General features: G+C 44.6%; 1 protein-coding gene across 5 annotated transcripts in view; it reads right to left on the bottom strand.

Annotated features, from left to right (window-relative positions):
- Window positions 1–24127, bottom strand: part of DCLK2 (doublecortin like kinase 2) — a 137378-nt gene that overhangs the window by 26736 nt on the left and 86515 nt on the right. For all 5 annotated transcript variants that reach the window (XM_074950974.1, XM_074950973.1, XM_074950975.1 and 2 more), the window contains 4 exons: window positions 23553–23625; window positions 20538–20646; window positions 11563–11620; window positions 2681–2800 (listed from right to left, as the gene is read on the bottom strand). In XM_074950974.1, the coding sequence (XP_074807075.1) occupies window positions 2681–2800; window positions 11563–11620; window positions 20538–20646; window positions 23553–23625 (360 nt within the window). The remainder of the gene's footprint in view (window positions 1–2680; window positions 2801–11562; window positions 11621–20537; window positions 20647–23552; window positions 23626–24127) is intronic.

Here is a 24127-nt window from a genome sequence, read left to right as displayed (position 1 = left end):
TCCCAAGCAGTAAGTGGAGGATACCACCACTTCCTTTCTCCCTGCTTTTTACTATCGTGTCTATTTACATTATAAACTCGTCAGAGTACTACAGACCTATTTGTTCGTACAGTGCCTAGCAGCTGGAGCCTCTAGGTGATGCTGTAATGCAAATACTCAATAATAATTACATAATAAATTACATGTTAGAAATACTTAGTGCAAACATTATGAAAAGTAAAAATAAATAAGGATGAGGCAGGACAACAGTGCTGCATTCTACAGCATATTTGCTTCATATAATATATGGCATAGAGTCTGCCTGGTGTTTTTTGAGCATACCTGTTGTGCAATATCCTACCAGCATCCATTATAGCTCAGGGGTATGTAACAGCATTTTTAAAAACAATAGTAAAGAAATATTTTTATTTATATGGCATTTCCACGTGCCGCAGTTAATTTAAGTTGTGTGCCACTATGATGGTTACCTTGGATACAAGAGGGGGAGTGACTTGGCTGGGCTGGGGGTAAAATTCCAAGCATTGCAGCACATGTGAAAGCAGCAGCAATTCAGGATATATATGCAAAGATTATCCCCCCCCCCTTTTTAAAACACTTATAAAAAGAGGAAAAGTTGTGTCTTAAAAACAAAAAAGCCATCTGCCACATAAAAACTGTTTCTAGAGATAGCCAGAAATGAAGTAGTGGTACTGAACCAGCAGCTACAGACCCTCACCAGGGGGTTTCAAGCAAACAGATGTTGCGGAAAAGATTCTTGAGTACAGTGAAATTTGTAGATAGCAATACAATCTGAAATGTTGATTTATACTTTTCTCCAATATGTTGATAAAGTCTGGTATACTGCTGTTGTTTTAACATATAGACTAGTTTGCATGTTTGCTATTGTTCCTGTACGGGAGATAAGAATGTACATTCATGTGCAAACATGTTTGAGAAGTCTCATATTTGATATGGGTTTATAAATCTAACTCAAATGGCATAGACACTCAAATTATTAGTTATCTTGTCACAAAACAAACGACTAAGAAATATCAGACCTATGCCACATAGAAATTTCTGGATTGTTTCAGTATATTTGTAAATTTTCTTATTTATGATGGGGAAAATATGCTAAGTATTGTAACAGGGAATCTATTTTTCTTCTATATAATATTTTTCAGGTGTTTCCTTTTAAACAATAATTGTGCATGTCATTCTGCCTCCTTTGCTGCTCCATATGCTATTCCTGAGGGAGTTCTGCACCCAAAAAATAAAATTCCTGCAAAATTGTGCACATTTTGTCAAAACAACAATATAATCACACCATTTTCAATTATTTTGGTGCAGGGTGGGTGGGTCTCGGCATGGTGGGGATTTGAGGTGCAGGTGACTCACCAGGGGGTGGTCTGGGTACAGGGGTTGAGGGGGAGTTCAGATGCCTGGTGGTTGGGCATTGGGAGGTGCAGCTCTCTGTACAATGACCCCCTCCCCCACAGCTGGAGTGCAATGATGGCAGGAAGTAGGGGCGGAGCTTCCAGCAGCCCAGGAAAGTTCCTGGGGATGGGTCTGACCTGGCCCTGGCCTATGCAGGGTCAGAGGAAGTCCCATTCCCTCAGCCCAGCTGGGATTAGCAGCTGGAGTCCAGCGCAGGGTAGGTGCCACTTGCCCAGGCTCCCCTAGCCCTGCCCCTCCCAGCTCTGGGTGCACCATGATAGCGAGCGAGAGGGACAGAGAGAGCCCAGCCCCAGACCCCAAGGCGGTGACTTGCATCTCCCCCTGCTACTGCCGACGGCCAAACCAGACTCCCTCCTGCCCCCTGACCACTACCCGGGAGGGACGCATGAATCAATTTTTCTGTGGGGGAAAGAGTAAAATCTGCAGGGACATTAATTCTGCGCTTGCACAGTGGCGCAGAATTGCCTGAGTAATATGCCAAAAACCCGTGGTTTGTGTAACATGTCCATGCTATGCATTAAAATGTTTCTACAGAGGTGCTTCATAATGCCTTTGGCTTGGTAATTGACAAGAGTGCAGTATCACTCTCCAATGCCAGCAAAGTGGAGCTCACAAGATTTTTCTCTCTGTGACAGCACATCTAGCATTCAGTCCACAGAAGATAAGCAACATTACTACCACCAGCTGTAGATCTGCCAGCAGTTGGATATCTCCTCTAGCTGAAGTGTAGAGATTTGTGCTTCTGGACTGAAGAAACAGGACTGTGTATGTGAAGAGGAGTGTAACTTATTTAGTAATTGTGTCTGTTGTCTACAGGATATAGATTAATTGCAAACCGAGTAATCACATAGCTGTATGTGAATGATTAAATAAGAAAAGCTGATGGAGAAAAATGTTGCAAGCTGGTGACATGTTTACTGTGTGTGTTGTGATGATATAACAATGTAATTTTAAAAGTTCCAAATATGGAACAAGAAGTTATCTGTATTTCCCTTTAGACTGGGCACTTACCTTACAAAAAGCACCTTAAATCCCTGCTATGTGAATAGTATAATGCCAGGTGAAACATGGTAACAATTTTTCATTTTAATGGAATTTAACAACAGTATTTGCATGATTAATTGGAAGTTCTCATCAAAATGCTTATCTGATTATGTCTCCGGAGAGACATGTGGTATTGGAATCTCCCTAGACTCCACATTATGTGTAGATAAATGAAAAAGAAAATTCCTTGAAAGAGTCTTACCTTGACTAACTCCATCACCAGATAGAGTTCTGTTGGAGTGTCCATCTCCTCTATCAGCATGATAATATTGGGGTGTTTCACTTGGCGCAGTATGGATACCTCATTCTCTATCAGGTGCTCCTGTTTAGTCAGGAAAAGGAGGAAAGAAAGTTTATTTTAAATGACAATGAACTCCCAGTAAAGCTTCCAGGTGATAGATAAATAAACAAGAAAACTATCTACACACACACACACACACGTCTTTCACTATATTATTTATATTGCAGAGCTATGGTGAAATGACACATTTGAACCTTCACTTAATACCACTATTTCCTTCCAGACCTGATCTCTTACAAAATAGCTGCCAACTTCATAGGTTTTATTTTTGTTTGGTTTAATATTTATATTTAGAACCTGAAAACTACTTAACTTACCCATTTAAGTACAAAAATTGTTTGGCTCCAACAACTTGATATTGTGCTAGGGTTAGGTTTTATTTACCCTTCTCCTGCCCCTCCCCCCCTTCTATGAAGGTACAAAGGCTTTAAAATAAGTTCATTCTAGGGTTTTTTTTTTCCTTTTTGTTTTAAATTCAAGACACCCATCCACTAAAATGCATGCTGGAGATTAAAGAAAGTCACACATTCCCTTTCATTCATGAATGTTTTTCCTTTTTAAAATATCTGAAAACATTCCACAGGGACCTTTCGGTTCATTGTAAATCTAATAATCATCCCTGTGTAAAACAAGAGGTTATTTGTACTTTGGGAGATAGATCACCTCACTGGGAGTCTGAACTTACTCACATTAAAAACACTAACTAGTAACAAGCACCCCATGTATTTGTGAACAGAATTACTGGAAGTAGATGTGTACATATTACGACAGACTGTACACGAACAATGACTGAAAACCTCACACTATTTCACCATTTGTCTGCAGGGCTATACAAAGATGTCCTGTTTTCTGGTCAAAGCTCAGATACATGGCTGTGTAATTCGTTAATTTTAATTAATGGGTCTATTTCCCAGAACCCACATACAAGGCATGCATCTCATCCTGTGAGAGTGGTGCAGCATATATTGGTTAAACGGGTCGCACCTTTGAAACGCAATTTGCAAGAACATCAATTGTCATTCAGCAGCTAACTTAAGTCTGATGAAGTGAGCTGTAGCTCACGAAAGCTTATGCTCAAATAAATTTGTTAGTCTCTAAGGTGCCACAAGTACTCCTTTTCTTTTTGTGGATACAGACTAACACGGCTGCTACTCTGAAACCTAACTTAAGTCTACTCCAAGCAAACCTGCTCTGGAGAAAAGAAAAACAAACAAACCAATTTTGTTTAAAAAGGTTGACCTTTACCCACAGAAAGGAGCCATGGTAAGATGCTGGTTATTGGGATTCATGAAAAAACCTAAATAAAGCAGGGCCAAGGAACCAAGTGAAATCTGGAATCCTACTATAAACAAGATCTCAGCTTTAGGAGCAAATAGCTAACATAATCAATTAATTACACAATTTAATTCTGATCTCTGCAGCACAGAACCATCTTTGTTATCTTGGCCTCATCTGAGCCGTTAAATTGTTCTCTTTAGACAGGTTTAGGTAACAATCTACTGTAATTAACCTTTCTATAAAAGATTACAAAATGCTCCTGCATCACTGTCCTGATACATGTCCTGTGAAATGCTGACCTATTTATGGTTATTCATTTGTAATCATCTTGTCCTTGCTGTATTCCATTAAACTTTTTATATATATCAGTTTCCACAACTACCTCAACCTCTTCCTCAGGGAGATTGCTGTAATAGATTTTAGTTTAAGTTTAAATGGATTTATTTATGTAAAAATGATTGTATTATTAACATGTATACTGAAGGATGAGAACAGATCAGCTAGTTTAATTAAAAATTTGTAGGACACCCAAGATACAAATTGCTGGACAGTAAACTTGTGTTGGACAAGACTGACCATCCTCAATGCAGAAGTTGTGCATATTTGGACCAGATGGTTGTTTTAAGGCTTGTGCCATGTGGAAATGGGTGCAGATACATTCAGCTCACAGAAGCAATTTGAGCACTGTTTTCCCCATGGTCATTCATTATTAAGTCTCCTTACTAGATCCTAACTTATCTCATATTCTGTGTCTATTTAATGGGGTGGGGCAAGATTAAATTCCTAGTTCCTGATAGACAGTTTAGGATTAATGCATTTAGCAGGTAATGCACATTGACATGTACACTGTTACAGCTGCTACCTTCCTGCCTAACAGAAGGAATGTTATCTAAATCACTCGCAGAACACTGTAATATGGTATGCAGCATTTGCAATTTATAATTTTATTGTACTATAGCTCATCCCTTCAAATATCCCTGGATATTGTAGTCTCAGGCAGGGTTGCATCAAAAAAGAGTTTTGTGCAACATCCCATAAAAACTGGGCTACCTACACAAACACTGCCATACCGGACCAGACCATTTTATCTGCCCCAGATCCTGCCTGTGAGAGTGTCCTATACTTCTTACCTTCAGAGAAAGATAAGTGGCTTCCATCACGCATCTGGTCATTTATCCAAAATACTATGTCTTGAGTAAATTCCTGCCTGACCCCAAGTGATGATCAGTGCCTGTAGCATAAGGGCTGACATCTTTATGTGGATAAGAATAGCATCTACAAGTACATAGTTACGATAAAAGTGTCTAAACCTTTCTTGAAACTTGATAGATTGCAACAGTGAGTTCCAGGGGTTAATTAAATTGCATTAGAAAAAGAACTTCTACTGTTTTATATCTGTTGCTTCTTAATTTTCTAAGTGACTTGCCCAGAGTCACACAGGAAGTCTGTGGTAGAACAGAGAATTGAATCTGTATCTCCCATATCCCAGGCCAGTGCCCCAACCACTGGACCAGCCTTGCTCCCCCAGAAATGTTTTATTTATAGTTAATTATTATCTATACTTTCAAAAATTTAGTCCAATAACTTTTTGTAGATCCAGATTCTGTTTCTTTCAGGCTCTCTGCTTAGGAATTGTCCCACAATCAGTCCAATAGGCTGGTGTTTATAATGCTTCAGTCTGAAACACCTGTATACTATTCTTTTTCACCCACTAGACATCCAGACACGGCAAGATCAACAAATCTTGGGTAGGATCAGTATAGCAGTAGAAACTCCCAGGAAAGCCTCCCACCCTAGTGGGAAAGAGAAAACAACCAAGAGAATCCTCCCTATTTGTGCCTGCAATGCTCATAAAGACACTGGCCTCAATTCTGTAACATTTGCTTGTGACACGTGGGAATAAGACAGGAAAGGGATTTGATGCGTTTTCCAGCTGACTGAATCTGAACTTTTTAAATTCACCACTTAAAGCTTAAACAACAATTTTGTAATAAATGTTATTTGTAAGGGATAGGGATGTTGTCACTAGTCAATAAAATGCTGTTTTTGAAAGTCCAGCTGTATACAGGTCAAGGAAGGGGGTGCTCCAACCAAGAGGGAAAAATAAGGGACAAGGCAGAAGTTTTAGGTAAAATAGGAAATATAAATAAGATGTCTTATTTATTTTAAAACTTCCATGCTTGCCAAATCACTGGGGGCCCACTCCAACAGTCTTTAGCCCCAAAGAAGAAAAAAAAACCAGTTACCTGCCTTCGTAGCTGTTGTTCTTCGAGATGGGATGCTCATGTTCATTCCATTCTATGTGTGTGCGCAACCACGTGCAGAGTCAGAGATTTTTGCCTTAGCGGTATCCGTAGGGTTGGCCCTGGTGTCCCTTTGGGTGCTGTGCCCATATGGTGGTATATCAGGTGCCGCCGATCCTATGCCCTCTCGGCTCCTTCTTGCCGGCAATTCCGACGGAGGGATAGGAGGGTGGGGAATGCAATAGATATGAGCAACACATCTTGAAGAACAGTTATGAAAAGGTAGGTAACCATTTTTTCTTCGAGTGCTTGCTCATGTTGATTCCATTCTAGTTGATTCACAAGCAGTATCAATGGAGGTGGGCTCAGATTTCACAGTCTAGCTCTAGCGGCTGGTAGTATGGCTCTACCAAAGCCTGCATAGCCCTGGGCCTGCTGGGTAAGTGCGTAATGAGATGTGAACATGTGGATGGACAACCAGGTGGCCGCCCTACAGATGTCCTGGTTAGGCACTTGACTAGGAAAGCTGCCGAAGAGGCTTGGGCCCTGGTTGAGTGGGTGGTAACAATTGCTGGAGGGGACACTTGTGTCCAATCGTAGCAGCAGCGAACGCAGGCAGTAATCCAAGAAGAAATTCTTTGAGTGGACACTGGATGATCCTTCATCCTGTCAGCCACTGCGATGAACAATTGCGATGACTTGTGGAATGGCTTGATCCTTTCAATGTAGAAAGCTAGCACCCTCCTGACATCTAGGGAATGCAATCTATGCTCCTCCTCCAACTTATGTGGCTTTAGAAAAAAGGTAGGTAAGTAAATGTTCTGGCCCATATGAAACTGAGACCACCTTGGGCAGGAAAGCTGGGTGAGGCCGAAGCTGGATCTTGTCTTTGTAAAAGACTGTATAGGGCAGCTCCGAGGTAAGTGCCCTAATCTCAGAGATCTGGTGGGCAGATGTTAATGCAACCAAGAACATGACCTTCCAGGAAAGGAGGAGAAGAGAACAGGAAGCCAGAGGCTTGAAGCGGGCCTCATGAGCCATGACAGCACAAGGTTCAGGTCCCACGGAAATACAGGTCTCCTGATGTGCGGGTAGAGGCGCTCGGGGCCCATGAGGAACCTGGCAGTCATGTCCCGGGCGAAAACCAACCTACCCTCGAGCGACAGATGGAAGGCCGAGATAGCAGCCAAGTGGACCTTGATAGATGAAAGGGACGGGTCTTGGAGCTTGAGATGCAGAAAGTAGCCCAGGATTAACTGCGGCAAGGCCAAATGCCTTTATTTGAGGTCTAACAAGCGAACCACTTCCATTTGGCCAGGTAGGTCGCTCTGGTAGACCGTTTTCTGCTGCCCAACAGGAACAGTTGGACACCGGCTGAGCACTCCTGCTCCTCTGCATTTAACCATGCAGCAGCCAAGTCATCAAGTGCAGTGCCACCAGGTTCAGATGCAGAAGACTGCTGTGGTTTTGGGACAGCAGGTCCAGCCTGAGTGGTAGCTGTAATGGAGCGGCCAACAAGAGGTCCAGAAGTGTGCCAAACCAGGGCTGGTGCGGCCAGGCCGGTGCTATGAGAATCACCTTTGCCTTGTCCTGCTTGATCTTCATTAGGACCTTGTGAATTAACGACACTGAGGAGGAAGGTGTACAACAGAGCCCCCAACCATGGAAGTAGAAAAGCATCTGACAGGGAGCCTCTGTCAATCCCCCAAATTGTGCAGAAAACGGGGCATTTCTTGTTCTGCCTGGACATGAACAGGTCCACCTGGGGAGCGCTCCACTTCTGGAAGATGATGCTGATCACTTCTGGACGGCAGGACCACTCGTGGCGAGACGAGAAGGCCCTGCTGAGGCGATCTGCCAAAGTGTCCCTGGCTCCGGGGAGATGTGTGGCTACGAGATGAGGGTCACAGATGGTGATGAAGCCGCAAAGGGAACCCCCTCCAACATCAATGTTTGATTCTGCCACCCAGTGAGTGATGACAGTACATGGTCTGGGACCCTGACCACTCGGTCCATGCTGTGTTTGTTGGGGATGTAGACTGACGCAAGCAGGGGCCTCAGATGGAGCCGTGCGTGTCAGACCACATAATTGCAGACAGCCATGTGGCCCAACAATCGTAGGCACGTGTGAGCGGTGGTGAGCAGGTGGGCTTGAATGCATGAGATCAGGTCCGCCATGGCTTGGAACTGTGCCTCGGGGAGGAAGGCTTTGGCCTGAGTGGAGTAGAGGGCCGCTCCAATAAACTCTATGCGTTACACTTGACTTAAGGTCAACTTTTTCTTGTTTATTAACAGCCCTGGGTCACGACAGGTGGAACAAACCAGATCAAGATGCTGCCGCACCTGATTCCAGGACTGACCCTTTATTAGCCAGTCATTGAGGTACGGGTAAATTTGAACACCCCGGGGCCTCAGGTAAGCGGCCACTGGCGCTATGCACTTTGTGAACACTCTCAGGGCTGACCAGAGACTGAATGGCAATGCCATGAACTGGAAATGGCGCTGGCCCAGAGTAAAATGCAGGAAGCGCCTGTGCCCCGGGAAAATGGAAATGTGGAAATACGCACAAGTCGAGGGCAGCGTACCAGTCTTCCCAGTCCATGGAGAGGATGATGGAGGTCAGGGAGACCATGTGAAACCTCAACTTTTTGAGAGACTTGTTGAGGCGACGCAGGTCCAAGATAGGTCTAAGGCCCCCTTTTGCTTTCAGGATCAAGAAGTAATGGGAGTAGAAGCCCTTTCTCAAGGAACCTCCTCCTCCACTAGCTGCTCTTGAGAAGAGTCCCTGAAGGAGGAGGGAAAGGGGGTGGGGGGAAGGGTTGGCGATGAACTGCAGGGTGTAACATGATGATTTTACTTTGAAAACCAAACGGTCCGAGGTCAGCTGAGACCAGACTGACTGGAAGGGGTGGAGGTGGTCGAGGAAAGAGTGGGAGGGTGGATCCTGGGAAGCGACTAGGGTTTCGCCCTTGAGCACACTCTCAAAATGTGGAAGGCCCAGGATGAGCAGACGAATGGGAAGACGATGGGTGTCGCCACTTAAACCCCTTGCCTCTATCCTTTCTCCTGTAGGTGCCCACCTGGGGAATCCCCCAAGACCTGGTCTTGGAGGTGAGGGTGTAACAGCTTCCTGGCCTGCTGAGGAGTATGGTTGCCAAAGTAGCAGAGGGTGGCAAGGGAGTCTTTAAGGCCATGTATTTCCCACTGAATACATATGATGAAGTGAGCTGTAGCTCACAAAAGCTTATGCTCAAATAAATTTGTTAGTCTCTAAGGTGCCACAAGTTCTCCTTTTCTTTTTGTGGATACAGACTAACACGGCTGCTGCTCTGAAACCTGTCTTTAAGGCCATGGAGTCTCAAGTCCATGAGCTTGGAGACGAGGCCCATCCCCTCAAAAGGGAGGTCCTGTAGAATGGCCTGTATCTCCTGGGGTAACCTGGAGGACTGCAAACAGGAGCTGCGCCTCCTGGCTACTGAGGAGGTGACCACCCTGGCCGCTGAGTCAGTAGCGTCCCAGGCCATCTGAAGGACCCCTTGCCACTGCTGTGCCTTCATCCACCAAAGCAGCAAACTCCTGGGCTCAATTCCTGGTGGCAATACGGGACCGACATTACGGGCACGCCCCATGGGTTCCAGTAGGGCCACTGAGAAGGCCACTGTCCCTGCTGCCACAAGTGCTGCACCAGCTTCCTGGGTCAGTGGCAAATCACCCCTCCTTGGCGAGGGGCTGAACTTCCAGTCCGAGTCGGACCACTGCCCTTCCAGTGACCAGTGCGGAGCCATCGAGGTATGAGTCTGCCAACTCACCCTGGTTGGCGACCAGCGAGGCGAGGATCGGTGCCTGCCCAACGAGCAGAACTGGGGGAATAGAGACCGGTGCCACGACCGGGAGCAATCCCGCCCCAGTGGGAATGGATGTCTGGAAGACCGTCTGGGCAAGGGTGATTTGCACTGTGGTGATCTTTGATGAGAAGCTTGCTGGTACCGGTGGTACAGGGACCAGTGCCTCAACTCCAGTGTCCCATGTCTCGTAGTGAGAGAACACGGTGTCGGGGACCTGGGCCTTTTGACTGGAGACCAGGAATGTGGTGCCAGGGTCCTAGGCCGCAGAGATGGGGATCTACACCTGCAGTCCGGGGACCAAGAGTGCTCCACTGCCCTATGGGGCTGTCCCATGACCAGCTTACCCTTAGGCATTGGGGCAGTCACCAGGTCCGGTGCCTTACGCAGTGTCTGCGGTGCCAGTGGGCCTGCTTGTTCTTTAGCGCTTCAGACAACTATCATGGGGGTCACTAATAGGCATCGGCCTGTTGTATGACAAGCATGGTTTGAAGCTGGGAGAATGGGGCGTGCCCCACTCTGTGGCGAAGTCCCAGCCTGGACTCTAACGACCAGACTAACCTAACTCTTAACTTAAAAGCTAACTAAATACCTAAACTATATATAAAGTTGACAGACAACGGGCTGTTGAAGAACCACTATCGCTCTTGCGATTGCAAGAGAAGGCACACCGACCAACCATCACGGGCAGTGAGAAGGAACTGAGAGGGCGTAGGGTCGGTGGTGCCTATATACCAGCACAAGGAAGCGTCACTCAAGGGGGTGCCACAGCCAACCCTACAGATACCGCAAAGGCAAAAATCTTAGACGACTGTGCATGTGGACGCACGTACACCTAAAATAGAATCGACATGAGCAAGCACTCAAAAAAGAATAGGGTATTTTGACTGAATAAGGACTGCAGGAATTTATCCCATATTAACTTTGTTTACAATGGTTACTAATGTTGATATGGGTCATGACATACTTTGGGGCCTTTATAATTTTAATTCCCTTCATAATCAGTATTGGGTCCCATTATGCTAGGTGCTGCTCACCCACCCACCCACCCACCCGTTTCATCCTTCAAAGATTTTACAATCAAAGTCACTGTGCTGTACTTTCACATTTCTCTTTTTATTCTATTTTGGCCCAATGAAGGGAGAACAATTGTGGAAATACTGCACATTTTCTTTGTTAGTCCAATAGAATAAACTACAATCTTTGTTTTTGTTCCATTAACTACTAGATTAACACAGTTACTACTTCTATTGTTTGCATTTTGGATGGAAAATAATCCTGCTAATGCTAAACAGATAATTCTGAAAGCAGTCACAGTTCTACCAATCCCAAACATCCCCCCCCACACACACACCACTTTGACTAATGAGCAGCTGTGAATGTTATTTTTACTCTTCACATGTAAATGGGTGTACACTACCTTTCCACAGCATTTTGCCTTGTCTATAATCTTCAGTGCAAACTCCTTTCCAGTGTATCTAAGAAGAAAAATTGGAGAAACATTCATTAATACCAGAAATTCCAGCCCATTTTCTGGTTATCGTAATATAATCTTTTCACCCAGGGGAACATCTGACAGAAAGATGGCAAAAATTATTTCATTTTGTTTCTCCTCTCTCCAAGTAACAGTCCTGACTGCTGTTTCCCTGACTACCATTACAGTACCTAGCTTATTGTGTGCATTAATCCTAGGACCATGGCAGTGACTCTAGTATGACCTAATATACACTCTGCCACTACTCTAATTCCATATACAAAATTTGTCCCCAAATCCTTCATGTAGCTCTGTTCAACTGGCAGCCTGTAACCACACTTTGAAGACAGATCAGACTGCCGGTTTGCTTGTCAGCTCATGTATAGGATGAGCAGCAAGAAGGCAGCCATGAATATCGATGGCCTTTATGGAAAAAGTCCCATAGAAGTTAGTAGGGAAGAAAACTATAGGGTTCTATAGCAATTACTATACAAGAGACATCAGTGGCTATTAAATTCTATAGGATTTTAGAACTATCTGACAGAATTTTACAGGATGGTTCTGCAAAACCTAGAGTGACTGAGATGATCATTTTCTGGTATATGCGAGAGGACTTTTCCTCCCGTACGGTAGGAGCTTATTCAAGCTTTTATACTTGGTCACCCACATCCAGATCTAAACATGTTCTCCACATGAAATGGAGAAAAGCAACAAGAACAAGCTGGTTTGGTGTCTATAAAGAAAACACTGCCGCTCATTGTTGTGAATGACCTTCAGTTAACACGTTACAAATAGCAAGGGAAATGCAATAAGCCCATTCCTATTACTATTTATTATTTGTATTGCAATTGCACCTGGAAGCCCCAGGCAAGATCAGACCTAATGTAAGGGGTGCTATACAAATTCTGCTTTGTAACAAGCTTTTGTATCTCAATAAGAAATATCAGGTATATTTTATTAAGTTCATAGCTAATTATAGCCAACAAACATTTTTTGTTTCAGATACAGCTAATAAAGACTAATGTGTCACAAAAGGAATTAAATTTCATACATTAAACTTGTTCCCGACTAAACATAGCAGTATATTAAGAGCACCTCTGCTCTAAAAGTACAGCTGTGTCTGCTAGGTTGTCATAGTTACAACCTGATTCAGTGTAGCACATAAGAAATTCCATCTAAACAGCATTTGAGATTTAAATACTATCTTCTTATACAGAGCCATGTAAAACTGTATTATGGGCACTGCATATAATTCAGAATTGCAATCTATGTATGATGATACATTAAGTAAATTATCCAAAAGCCTGATGATAAACACACTGCAAAATCCAGTTAAGATATGTGCAAAATTTTCAGAGCTTGTCACATAACAGGGAGTAGATCCTTGTAAACATCCACAAAGCTAGCTCATTATCCTTCTTCAAATCCCTCCTTAAATTTCTCCTCTGTCATGATCCCTGTAATAACTTTGACAATGGCTAGCCCACTGGTGTGCTCCTACCACTGCTTATCATGCTGACCGTACTGTTTCATTGTTTCCTTGCATCTCTGTATCCATCTGTTGTCTTAGATTGTAAGTTCTTTCGGGGGCAAGGACTGTTTTGTTTTGTCTGTACAGCACCTAGTACAGTGGGGTCCTGGTCCATGACTAAGGCTTCTAGGTGCTATGTCATACAAAATAAGAAAACAGCAAACTGAGGAGTGTTTATAATTAGCATTTCCTTTCCCAATAGTATTATAGATTGGATATTTTTGATCAGTAGATGATTTGAATAATATTTCTCATCATTAGATGTGAAGATGAAGTTTTATACAGAAAAAGTGGGATTTTTTTATTTATTTATTTACAGTTTATTTCTAGCTACTATTTCCTTTATAACTAGAGGGCTCTTTTTTTTTTAATCTGAGCCTTGCTTTCTAAAGCATTCAGGTAAAACTATCAAAGTGTCTAAGTTGCTTAGGAGCCTATGTCCCATTTTCAAAAGCACTAAGTCACTTAGGAGCCCAAGTCTAAGTCACTTTCACCAGGATGTAGGTGATTCTGAAAATGAAATCTAGAAACTTGCAAAAATATTATCAGGCATCTTTATCCTGAGATCTCAAAACATTTTTCAAGTACTGTTGAATCTATGTGCAGCCACTGAAATGCTTTCCGATTCAGGGTACATCCAGTACAGCAATTTTGTGCCTTCACACCATAAAACACTGTCCAGTTATTATGACCCAAGTCTTTCACGGTTAGTTTCCTGCCAAGTGAGCTGGATGGAAATCTAATCATTAGAAGACTGGCTATCTCATTTTATAAATTTTAAAAGTTCTTTGGATGGTATATTTGCCTCAAGCTTTCTAAGCAGCACCACACTGATTTCCCCATTGAGCTGGTGAAGCTTATTAAAGACCTAGGATTTTGGAAGAATTGTTATTTGAGTGTTCAAGAATTGTGATGTTAATGTTCAGAGATAGCATTAAGCCTAAACCCTAATGTACTTCAATGAGTGACAAAAAGCTCCTTTAAACTATACACAGTGGGGTCAAATTTAGCTATCTGGCTTGGTTTAGGAAGTAATTCCATCAGAAGTCCTCTAACTCTTATTCTTTAATGCATAAGCCTGGATACTTGAACGATAGATTTCCCTGATGAGTAAAAAGAAGACAACAAAAAGTTACTTAATACTAAGCATTAAAACTAAGCATGAAATCGTCATTAAGAGGAATCACCCCATCACGTGACAGATAAGAAAGGCACAATGGCAAGAGTGTGCTTTTGCTCTGCTTTTTTGCTTCATTTGTTATTAGTCTCTGCCAGTTTTTTGTCTTATTTTCATTGCCTGAGGGGTGTTTGCATTCGTAGAGAAAGTTTTGAGGAGAGAAAAGCCCCGAGACTCCAAATGCATTTACATTTAAAAGCTTTTTTGGGAAGCAGAGAAAGCTAACTGGGAAGAGTGTGAAGGATTTGCAAGTAGTCAATGCCTATTTTGGGGGCTAGATCAGGTTGAAAAGGTCTTAAGGATTTTGGTGTACTGGCTGCCAGTACTTGTTTGGTTAATGGAGAGGAATTAACTGGATATAGCAACAAGAAACAAAACTCCTGGGAAACCCTAACAGTGGCAGCAGAGTTATGGGCCATTTTTTAAGATCAACACACTTGAACCCGAGAGGAGGAGAATGCAGGTACTAGTTCAGCAGTGGTCGCCAGCATGTTCTGACATTTCCTTAGATGAGTCAGACTCAGACGTAACTGCTAAAGAGAGAGTTTTTGAAGATACTTCTGCTGGCTAAGACTATGAAGACACATTTCACTTCATAATTAAGACTCCTTTGCTCCAGGAGCTTCTGAATATAAAGCCTCCCATGAATTCTTAAAAAGAAACCTGCAAATAGTGATTAAACACTGAGAATTGTTTCTGTGAGCCCCAAGGGTCTCACAGGCATTTGTTGGAACAGAAAATATTGCTATGGGCAAAGTTGGAGACTCTTCAAAATAATACTAATCAAAGAAACCCATGTAATTGTTGTATCAGTGGCCAGTGTCAGATGATTCTAAGAAATATTGTTAGCAGTTGAGAGAGTCCCCCCACCACTAGCAATCGTGGCCAAATATATACACACACACACACTTTTTACATGTGATAAACTTACTAAATAGTTCGTGCTTACCTAATTTCTTCTAATGTTTTGGATGATATTTTCCCTCTCTCGCTGTCTCATATTCATAAAGTAAAGCTTTAAAATTTTCTTCTATACATTATAGACAGCATAAACATATCTATGTGGGTAGTAGACATGGACTATTACAGTATATGGATAACTAACAATCTCAGGACTGTAACAGTTAATTTTTTTTTAAATTGTTTTCACTCTCCATTTTCTCTCTCCACAAACTCTCTTTGCTATAGACATTATAAAAGACAGTTACCTTTTTCCATAACTGTGTTTTTTGAGATGTGTTGCTCATGTCCATTCATCTTAGGTGTGTGTGCTCACCACATGCACTGGTGCCAGAAGTTTTTCCCTCAACAGTATCTGTAGGGGACCAGCTCTGGCACCTCCTGGAGTGGCACGTGTATGCCCCGGCATATAGGGCACCACCAGCCCCCTCCACCCTCAGTTCCTTCTTGCTGGAAACTCTGACAGTAGGAAAAGAGGGTGGATTGTGGAATGGACATGAGCAACACATCTTGAAGAAGACCAGTTACAGAAAAAGGTAACGGCCTTTTCTTCTTCAAGTGATTGCTCATGTCATTCAACTTAGGTGACCCCCAGATGTACCCCTGGAGGTGGATAAGGAGTTCACGGACATGTAGATTGCAATACAGCTCTGCCAAACACATCATCTTCCCTGGCCTGTTGTGTGAAGGCATAGAGGGCCATGAACATGTATACCGAGGACCACATCATGGCTTTACAGATATCCTGGATCAGAACTTGTGCCAGGAAGGCCGCTGAGGATGCCTACACTCTAGTTGAGTGGGCTCTGATGATTGGTGGCGGAGGGACTCCTGTTAACTCCTAGCAGATCCGAATGCAAGATGTGATCCAGTTAGAAATCCTTTTCATGGACACTGGGAGGCCCTTCATCCTATCAGCTGTAGAGATGAAAAGCTGAGTCAACCTACAGAGAGGTTTTGTCCAATCTAGGTAGAAAGCCAGGGCCCTTCTTACGTCCAAAGTGTAAAGATGCCTCTCTTCACTAGTTTCATGGGGCTTAGGGCAGAAGACCAGAAGGAAGATGTCCTGGCTCACGTGGAAAGCGGACACAACCTTGGGAAGGAAAGCCAGGTGGGGCCGGAGCTGGACCTTGTCCTTACAGAAGGCCATTTACAGCAGTTCTGAGGTCAGGGCTCGCAGCTTGGAGACTCGCCTCACCAACATCACTGCCACCAGGAAAACTACCTTCTATGATAGGTGAGACAGGGAGCACGAGGCCAAAGGCTCAAAGGGCGGGCCCGTGAGCCTGGGCAGAACCAAACTGAGATCCCACAGAGGGGCCAGGAACCAACTTGAGGAAAGAGCCTCTCGAAGCCTCTAAGGAACCTGACCGTCATATCATGGGAGAACACTGTCTGCCCCTGGATTGGTGGATTAAGGGCCGAAATGGCTGCCAGGTGCACCCCAATAGAGTAGTGCATTAGGCCCTGGTTCCTTAAATGAAGCAGGTAGTCTAAGATCGACTGCACTAAAGAATACGAAGGGGAGATGCCCCATTCCACCCAGCAGGAGTACCTCGTCCACTTTTCCAGCTAGATCTGCCTAGTTGAGGGCTTTCTACTTTCGAGGAGGACCTTCTGCACACCTCCCAAATAGGCCCGTTCATCCAGGTTCAACCACACAACATCCATGCTGTGAGGTGGAGGGGGGCGAGGTTGGGGTGCAAGAGTTGGCCACGATCCTGTGACAGCAGGTCTGGTTGGTTCGGCAGGGGCCAGGGAGGTATCGCATACAAGCTTGATAGCATCCCAAACCAGTGCTGGCGAGGCCACGCTGGGGCAAGCATGAGAACCTGAGTCTTGTCTCTCTTGATTTTCGCTAGGACTTTGCTGATGAGCGGAATTGGAGGGAACACGAAATACATCAGGCTTCCTGCCCATGGCAGGAGGAAGGCATCATAAGGGAGCCCTTGCACAGACCCCATCTGGAGCAAAACCTGCATCGCTTTGAGGGCTTCCGCTTTGGATGGCACTCAGAAAGTAACTGAAGACCGTAACCCTGTGCCACCATATTGAGGACCCACCGGTCTGAGGTCATAGACGCCCACACAGGGAGGAAGGAAGAAAGGCAGTTGGCAAACAAAGGGGAGGAAGGATCTGGGGTCAGTCTGGTAGGTCGCCCACAGGCATACCCTCAAAACAGGTGCTTGCCAGTTTGCTTACTGTGGGTCAAGCCCACCTGGGATGTAGACAGGGGTTGGTCGCCAGGGCGCTTCTTGTAGCACCTGGATCTTTTGTGGGGAGACTTCTGGCGAGGGTGGTTCCCCTAGCTCTGAGGCTGCTGTGGCTTAACCATTTGCAGGCAGGTCCAAGGACATACAGGCCCAGTGTTTTTAGGGTTGTACGGGAATCTTTCAGACCATGGAGCTTAATGTCCCTCTGTTCTGCGAACAGGGCGTGCCAGTCAAAAGGGAGATCTTGCATTGACTGCTGAGCCTCCGAGGAGCAGACATGAACCCCTGTGCAATCAGACAGCTGATGCCACTGTATGGGCGGCGGTGTCCGCAGCATCTGATGCCACCTGGAGAGCTGCTCTGGCTGCAGTCAAGCCCTCATCCAGGATTGCCCGGAACACCTTCTTAGAAGCCTCAGGAAGGGCGCTCTTGAACTTGGTCATGGCCTACCACATATTAAAATCATAGCGGCCTAGTAAGGCCTGACGGTTGGCCACCCGCAACTGTAGACTGGAGGATGAATAAACTTTACGTCCAAACAAGTCCAGTCTCCTTTAGTCTTTATTCTTAGGGGTGGCCCCCTGGTTGACCCAGTCTCTCCCTCTGGTTGACCACCTCTACCATTAGGGAGCAGGGTGGGTATAAAGGTACTTGCACTCTGCCTTCTTGGAGATCAGAGGCAAGAAGGAGGGGTTTTGCCAGAGGGCATTTGTAATTTTAGTGACCACCTCATGTAGGGGCAAAGCTACCCTAGCTGGGGCCACGGGGCAGAGAACATTAAAGAGGGAATCTGCCGGTTCCTCTAACTCCTCTGCCTGTAGGCCCAAGTTGGTAGCAATCCTCTTTAACAGCTCCTGATGCACCTTAGCATCATCCTGGGGCACTGGTGGAGGGAGCCCCACCATGGCCTCGTCTGGAGACGAGGAGGAGGAAGCCAGTACCATGGGGTCCTCTGCAACCATAGGTGGCCCAGCGGTTTGCTTGCTCACTTCCTCCTGTGCCTGCGGGATGCCTGCAGCTGAGGCCTCTTGGGCTGGAGGGGGGTGGTAGCTGGTCTCTCCAAAGCTCTGGATATCAAGCAGGTGGGCTGAGGGGGCTGAATGAACCCCCATGGGTTCTATGGGTACCACTGTGCTGTCCACAGAGTCTGAGGCCACTAGCCCTGCTGCAGTGCAGCCAATGTAGTCTGCACTGTAGGTGCTGGAGTCTGCCCCGCTGCTAGGGAACTTGCTCCGAACCTGGGCTCGAGCCCGATCGGTCGCTTCCCTGTGACCAAGACAGGGCTGATTGGAGACTCTGTCCCGATCGGTACCAGTTGCCCCTCCCAGAGGTGGATCTGGCTGACCTTGACAAGCGTCTGAATCGGGGCCTCAGTGACCAGTGGCGCTCGGTGGAGCCACAATGGCCCCGGGCCAGTGATCTGTGCCTCATGCTTAATGAATGGTACCGGGATGTGGAGCAGGATTGGGAACTAGAGTGGGCTTGGCGTCATGAAAATGTAGCCGCATGCAGTGACACCACCCTGGGGGATTGGCATCATCGGTCCCTCGACCTGTCCCTGGAGCAATACTGGTGCCGCGAAGATTCCAGGCAGCGGGGGGCACATGCCTCCAGAGTCTGCACCCGGTTACCAGCAAGCCACGCCTCGAGCCTCTCTGCCTTTGTCCTAGGTCCGGAGACTGGATGGAGCTATGAAGCTTCTACCTATCATGGTCAGAAGCGTGTCAGCTGCGAGAGGGCGACTGTTGGTGGGATGTCCCCTGCGACAGGGAATGCCGCCAGAAAGGTGGAGACTGTGGTGGTCCCAACGCTAGTTTACCTTGGAGCCAGGATCCCACAGGGGCTGGAGTGGGCAGCACTGGGAGGGACATAATGTCTTATGCCGCTTTGAGGGCTTTCGTTTTGGACGGCACTCAGAGATAACGAGGACCTCTGCTGCTATCTGGGATAGCTGGCAGGGAGCGGGCTGGGCTACACCGCTCAACCTGAGCGGAAGCCTGGGATCCCCAAGGGGGTGAAGAGGGACCAGAGACAGGGCCTTGGTCCACCCCAGACTTGTCCTTTCCCTTGCAGGAAGCTGGAGACCTTCTTTGCCCCATCTTCCTGGGCTTATTGGCTGGGGCCACGGAAGGAGACTGGAGCCAGCTCGTAGACAATACCAGCGGGGCACTACGCACTGAGGTCACAGTGCTCAGTGCCGAATCGGAGCACTGCTCCAGCATCAGGGTAAGGGCAGACTGCATCAGGAGCGCCTTCAAATGAATGGCATGCTCTTTCTTCATCCTGGGCTTGAAGCGATCCAAGTGCAGATTTTGCACTTATCACTAATGTGACCTTCGCTCAAGCACCGTAAACAACTATTATGTGGATCGCTAATGGGCATGGGCCTTTTATAGCAATCTCAGGATTTAAAGCCTGGGGACCAGGGCATGCCCCATCCCGAGGTGAAGTCCCTTTAGGGACCTACTAAGTCTCTAACTTAACAAATAGGTTGAACTAAACTAGAGGGAAACCAAATACAGTAATATTTGCAAGAGGCAAATGCATTCAAACAAACGAAAAGCAACAGCTCTAGCTGAAGCAGCACCAGTTCCATGCACCATCACTGGCAGCAAGAGGGAACTAAGGGTGAAGGGGGTCGGCAGTGCCCTATATGCCACAGCATATGCGCACCACTCCAGGGGGTACCAGAGCCGGTCCCCTACAGATATTGCTGAGAGAAAAACTTCCAGCACCAGTGCATGTGGCGAGCACACACACCTAAGCTGAATGGACATGAGCAATCACTCGAAGAATAAGACATATTTATTTCTCATTTTTGCACTGTCATGACTTTTTGTGAATTTTTTTTGTTATACATATATACTATCCATAGCCATACATACTATCTATAGACATACATTTATACTATGTACACCTGTGTACATTTTCTACATATACACACACACTGTCTCAGACGTACACACTGGATTTTGTTTAATTAAATCAACAGCTTACAAGAAATAGAACTGAAAAATAGCTAAAAAACTTCCTTGCTTACCGTTCTACGCACTCCTTTACTACAGCAAAATTGCCATCACCAATCACCTTTCCCACTCTGTATTTCTCAAGAATAGTGGATGACCCTGAGCACTTGTTTCCATTCACACCTGCACAAACAGCAAGGACAATAATGTAAGGTGGAGAGAGACATCAGCAATGTGGCATATCCCCACAGACTTCAAGAGTACAGTGTATATATTCCTGGATACAAAATAGGAATGTAAAAATAAACTGTGTTCAGTACAGTTTGTCCCTTTGTTTTTATTTCAAAACAGCAAAAAGAACTGGTAAAGCTTAATCAGAGCTATGTGACCTTCTTGTCCTCGTTAACATATAGGAAAAACATTAATATATTATCATTTCTATGTTGACAAATCCCAAAGGTGACAAATTCTAGTTAAATGTTTAACTCCAGCTATGTCCTGACACATTTAGCTTTTTATTAAGAGGGCTTTCGTTTTAAAATATCTTATCTTTCATTGGCGTTTTCCTTTTTTCGTGCTCAAAAGGAACGGAATTATAATTCATGTAAAACAGTAGAAATCTGGTAATGAAAAAAGACAGCTATTTATGCATTTAACTAATGAGGAAAATTTCAGATGACTTATGAAACATATTTTATGTTGTTTGAGGCCCTTCTTATACCATAAAAAAATTGAACTCTTGACTCCTTCTTGCTTAGCACAGACAGCAGCTATCATACAATTCTCTTGGCTAAACCACCTATGCAAGACTTTTTCTAAGGTGCAACAACATATCCAACCAAATATTGAAGACTGCAATTACACTTTTCTTGTGTATTACAATTAAACCAAAAACATTCAAGAGACATTACATTTTACTGACAATATTGCCTATGGATCTCATCGTCCTTGATTTGTTTCATTAAAGAGCTACTCAGGTCCCAGTCATCTAGAAAATTTGGCACTGAAATTCTATGTACGAAATTTCTTGTCATAGTGCCAAACTTCAGATAAGTTTTATAACTGCTAATGTTAGGGTTTTTTTAATAACATTGTATCTTTCCTTAAAACCAGTTAATTCTACAGTATAATAGTGTCATCCCATTTTAAAGACTTAATCGCTTTATTAAAGGGAGACAAGAACTAGTTTTAGATCATAGCCAACACTTCTATCTACATTGGAAATAGACGTCAAGTAAAGTAGGAACAAACAAGATCATGGCCTTAAAACATTGTTCTTTATTAAGTTTCTTACCTTGCTCTCCCACCTTGACTACAGCCACTCTTTCACACACATAAAGAGACATCCATTTGCAAGTATTTTTGTAGGAACAAGATCATCAATGCTTTACTAGCCTCCCTATTCTCAACAGATTATTTATTTTGTAATAAAAAACAAAAAGATTAACAAAGTCCCCACAATGGTCACAGAGATTTATCCATAAGATGATCTCCTACAGAACTGAAAAGGTAAGTTTAGAATAGGTGGGCTGGCTGGTCTGATAGGCTCCACTTGCAGCAAAATGGGCTATCATGAGGAAGCCTACAGTTCCAGTTCAACTGCAAACACCTTACTTTGGAGGGGTCACCACAGACACAATGTTCATAATTTCCATTAATGGGCTGACTGTATCACTCTAAAGTGCCCACTGGGATTTGACTGAAGAGCAGGGTTTTATATTTATTTTGCATCCTACAGCTTTCTCCAGAATGACTGGTGAAGCTGCTGCTGGGGATAATGCTGCTTGGGAGCAAGGAGATGATTATAAATATGGACTAGTATAATGCTATAAAGATGGACTGGGTGAAAAACCTTGAATGCTGGCAGGTTGAATACCGAAGGTCAGATCTTTAGAAACAAAGAAATCTTCTTGTAAAGGGGGCCTCAATCCTGAAGTCAATATATAAAAAAAAATTTTAGACCAGAGCTGCCGCTTGTAACATATTAAATCAAGTTATGAGAGGAATGTATTAAAGAAGATATTGCTATGGCATGCACGTTATGAGTTGCTGAGGTTAAACTCAGGATGAAACTCTCTCTGCATCCAGACAGTCGTTAATGGGACTGTGTGGATTAAAGCATGTTCTGGACAGTGAAACCTTTTCCAAAATTCCTGTGTGTTGGTTGCATAACAGCATAAAAGAAGGATAAATGGCCAGGCCATATTGCAAGACGTAGCTTTGGGGTTGTGACCTAGCTTTGGATTAGAGGGTTTCCCAGGTATAAATTCCAGGGAGCTGAGCCAATAATGTTTTGGGCAGTGAGATTCCAGGGGAACTCAGAAGAGAAAGAGGCTCAAGACAGCTGCCTCTTTGTAAGAGGACAGTGGTGCTTCAGCTCACAGTTCTGAAAGAGGGATTTGCCTGCGTACATTTTGTTAAAGGAAACAGAGTGTAGGTATATTTTGTAAATAAACACTGTGATAATAGCCGGACATTGATTTGTCTTCCAATGGGAAACTGACCTATAAGGTCTAAAAATCTGCTACCATTTGGTAAAGCGTCAATAAAATTGAAAATCAAATTCATCTCTCTCACTGTACAGACTTGATATAGCAAGTGCAGTAACGAACATTCAGTACCAAGTAAGGAATGTCAAGGATTTAAGACAGAGGTGGGCAAACTACATCCCACAGGCCACATCCAGCCTGCGGGACAATCCTGCCCGGCCCTTGAGCTCCTGGACGGGGAGGCTAGCCCCCAGCCCCTCCCCTGCTGTCCCCCCTCCTCTGCAGCCACGCTAGCAGCGTGGCTGGCTCTGGCCGGGCAGTGGGGCTGCGAGCTCCTGCTGCTCTGAGCTGCATGGTAAGGGGGTGAGGAGTGGGAGGGGGCAGGCTGTTTGGGGAGGCACAGCCTTCCCTACCCGGCCCTCCATACAGTTTCACACCCTGATGTGGCCCTCAGGCCAAAAAGTTTGCCCACCCCTGATCTAAGATTAAAATCTGACAGAGTGCTAGCAGTTGTCTAGTATCACCGAGCTAACAAGTCACTTAAATGTGAACAAAGTTTGTGAAGGTTAGTAGCAAACAAACAGCAGTTTAAGTGCTTACCTTCAGGACTTATGCAATGGAATAGTTCAGGCACACCATTGACATTGGAAGAAGAGCCACAGTGTGGAGGAATCTATGGAAATATGCATAAGTCCATTATTTCTGAGTTACGAAAGTTACTAAAGTTACTAAAATGAATAATAAGAAAACGAGTCTTATCTTCCCCCAATTTAATTTTTTATACTTATTAATTTTTACATATACATTACATATACATACATAACATATACATTAATTAATACATATTAATTTTTTATACTTATTCAACATTGATACCTTGCACTAGGGCTGCCCATAACAACTGGGATCCCAGTCCTGAGGCCCTGTTTGTGCGAGGAGTCGCACCACTTATTTCACTGGGAATAATCACTGTGAGGGACATTCTCTCTACTTTTCTGAAGTGATACTTGGGCTTTATGCAGTTAGTGTGGGAAGGGAAATTCCATCCTTCCCCAAACCAAGGGACCAGTAAGGACTACAAAAATTTTCACATCTAAGCCAGATTCAAAACCAGTAGTAGCCAAGAGTCATTACTACACATAGTTCAGAGGCCAATACACAACGAATTGGTGGTC

This window comes from Natator depressus, chromosome 4, assembly GCF_965152275.1.
Source record: "Natator depressus isolate rNatDep1 chromosome 4, rNatDep2.hap1, whole genome shotgun sequence".
NCBI lineage: Eukaryota > Metazoa > Chordata > Testudines > Cheloniidae > Natator > Natator depressus.
Note: the sequence above shows the minus strand (reverse complement) of the source record. Positions and strands in the feature narration are given on the sequence as shown.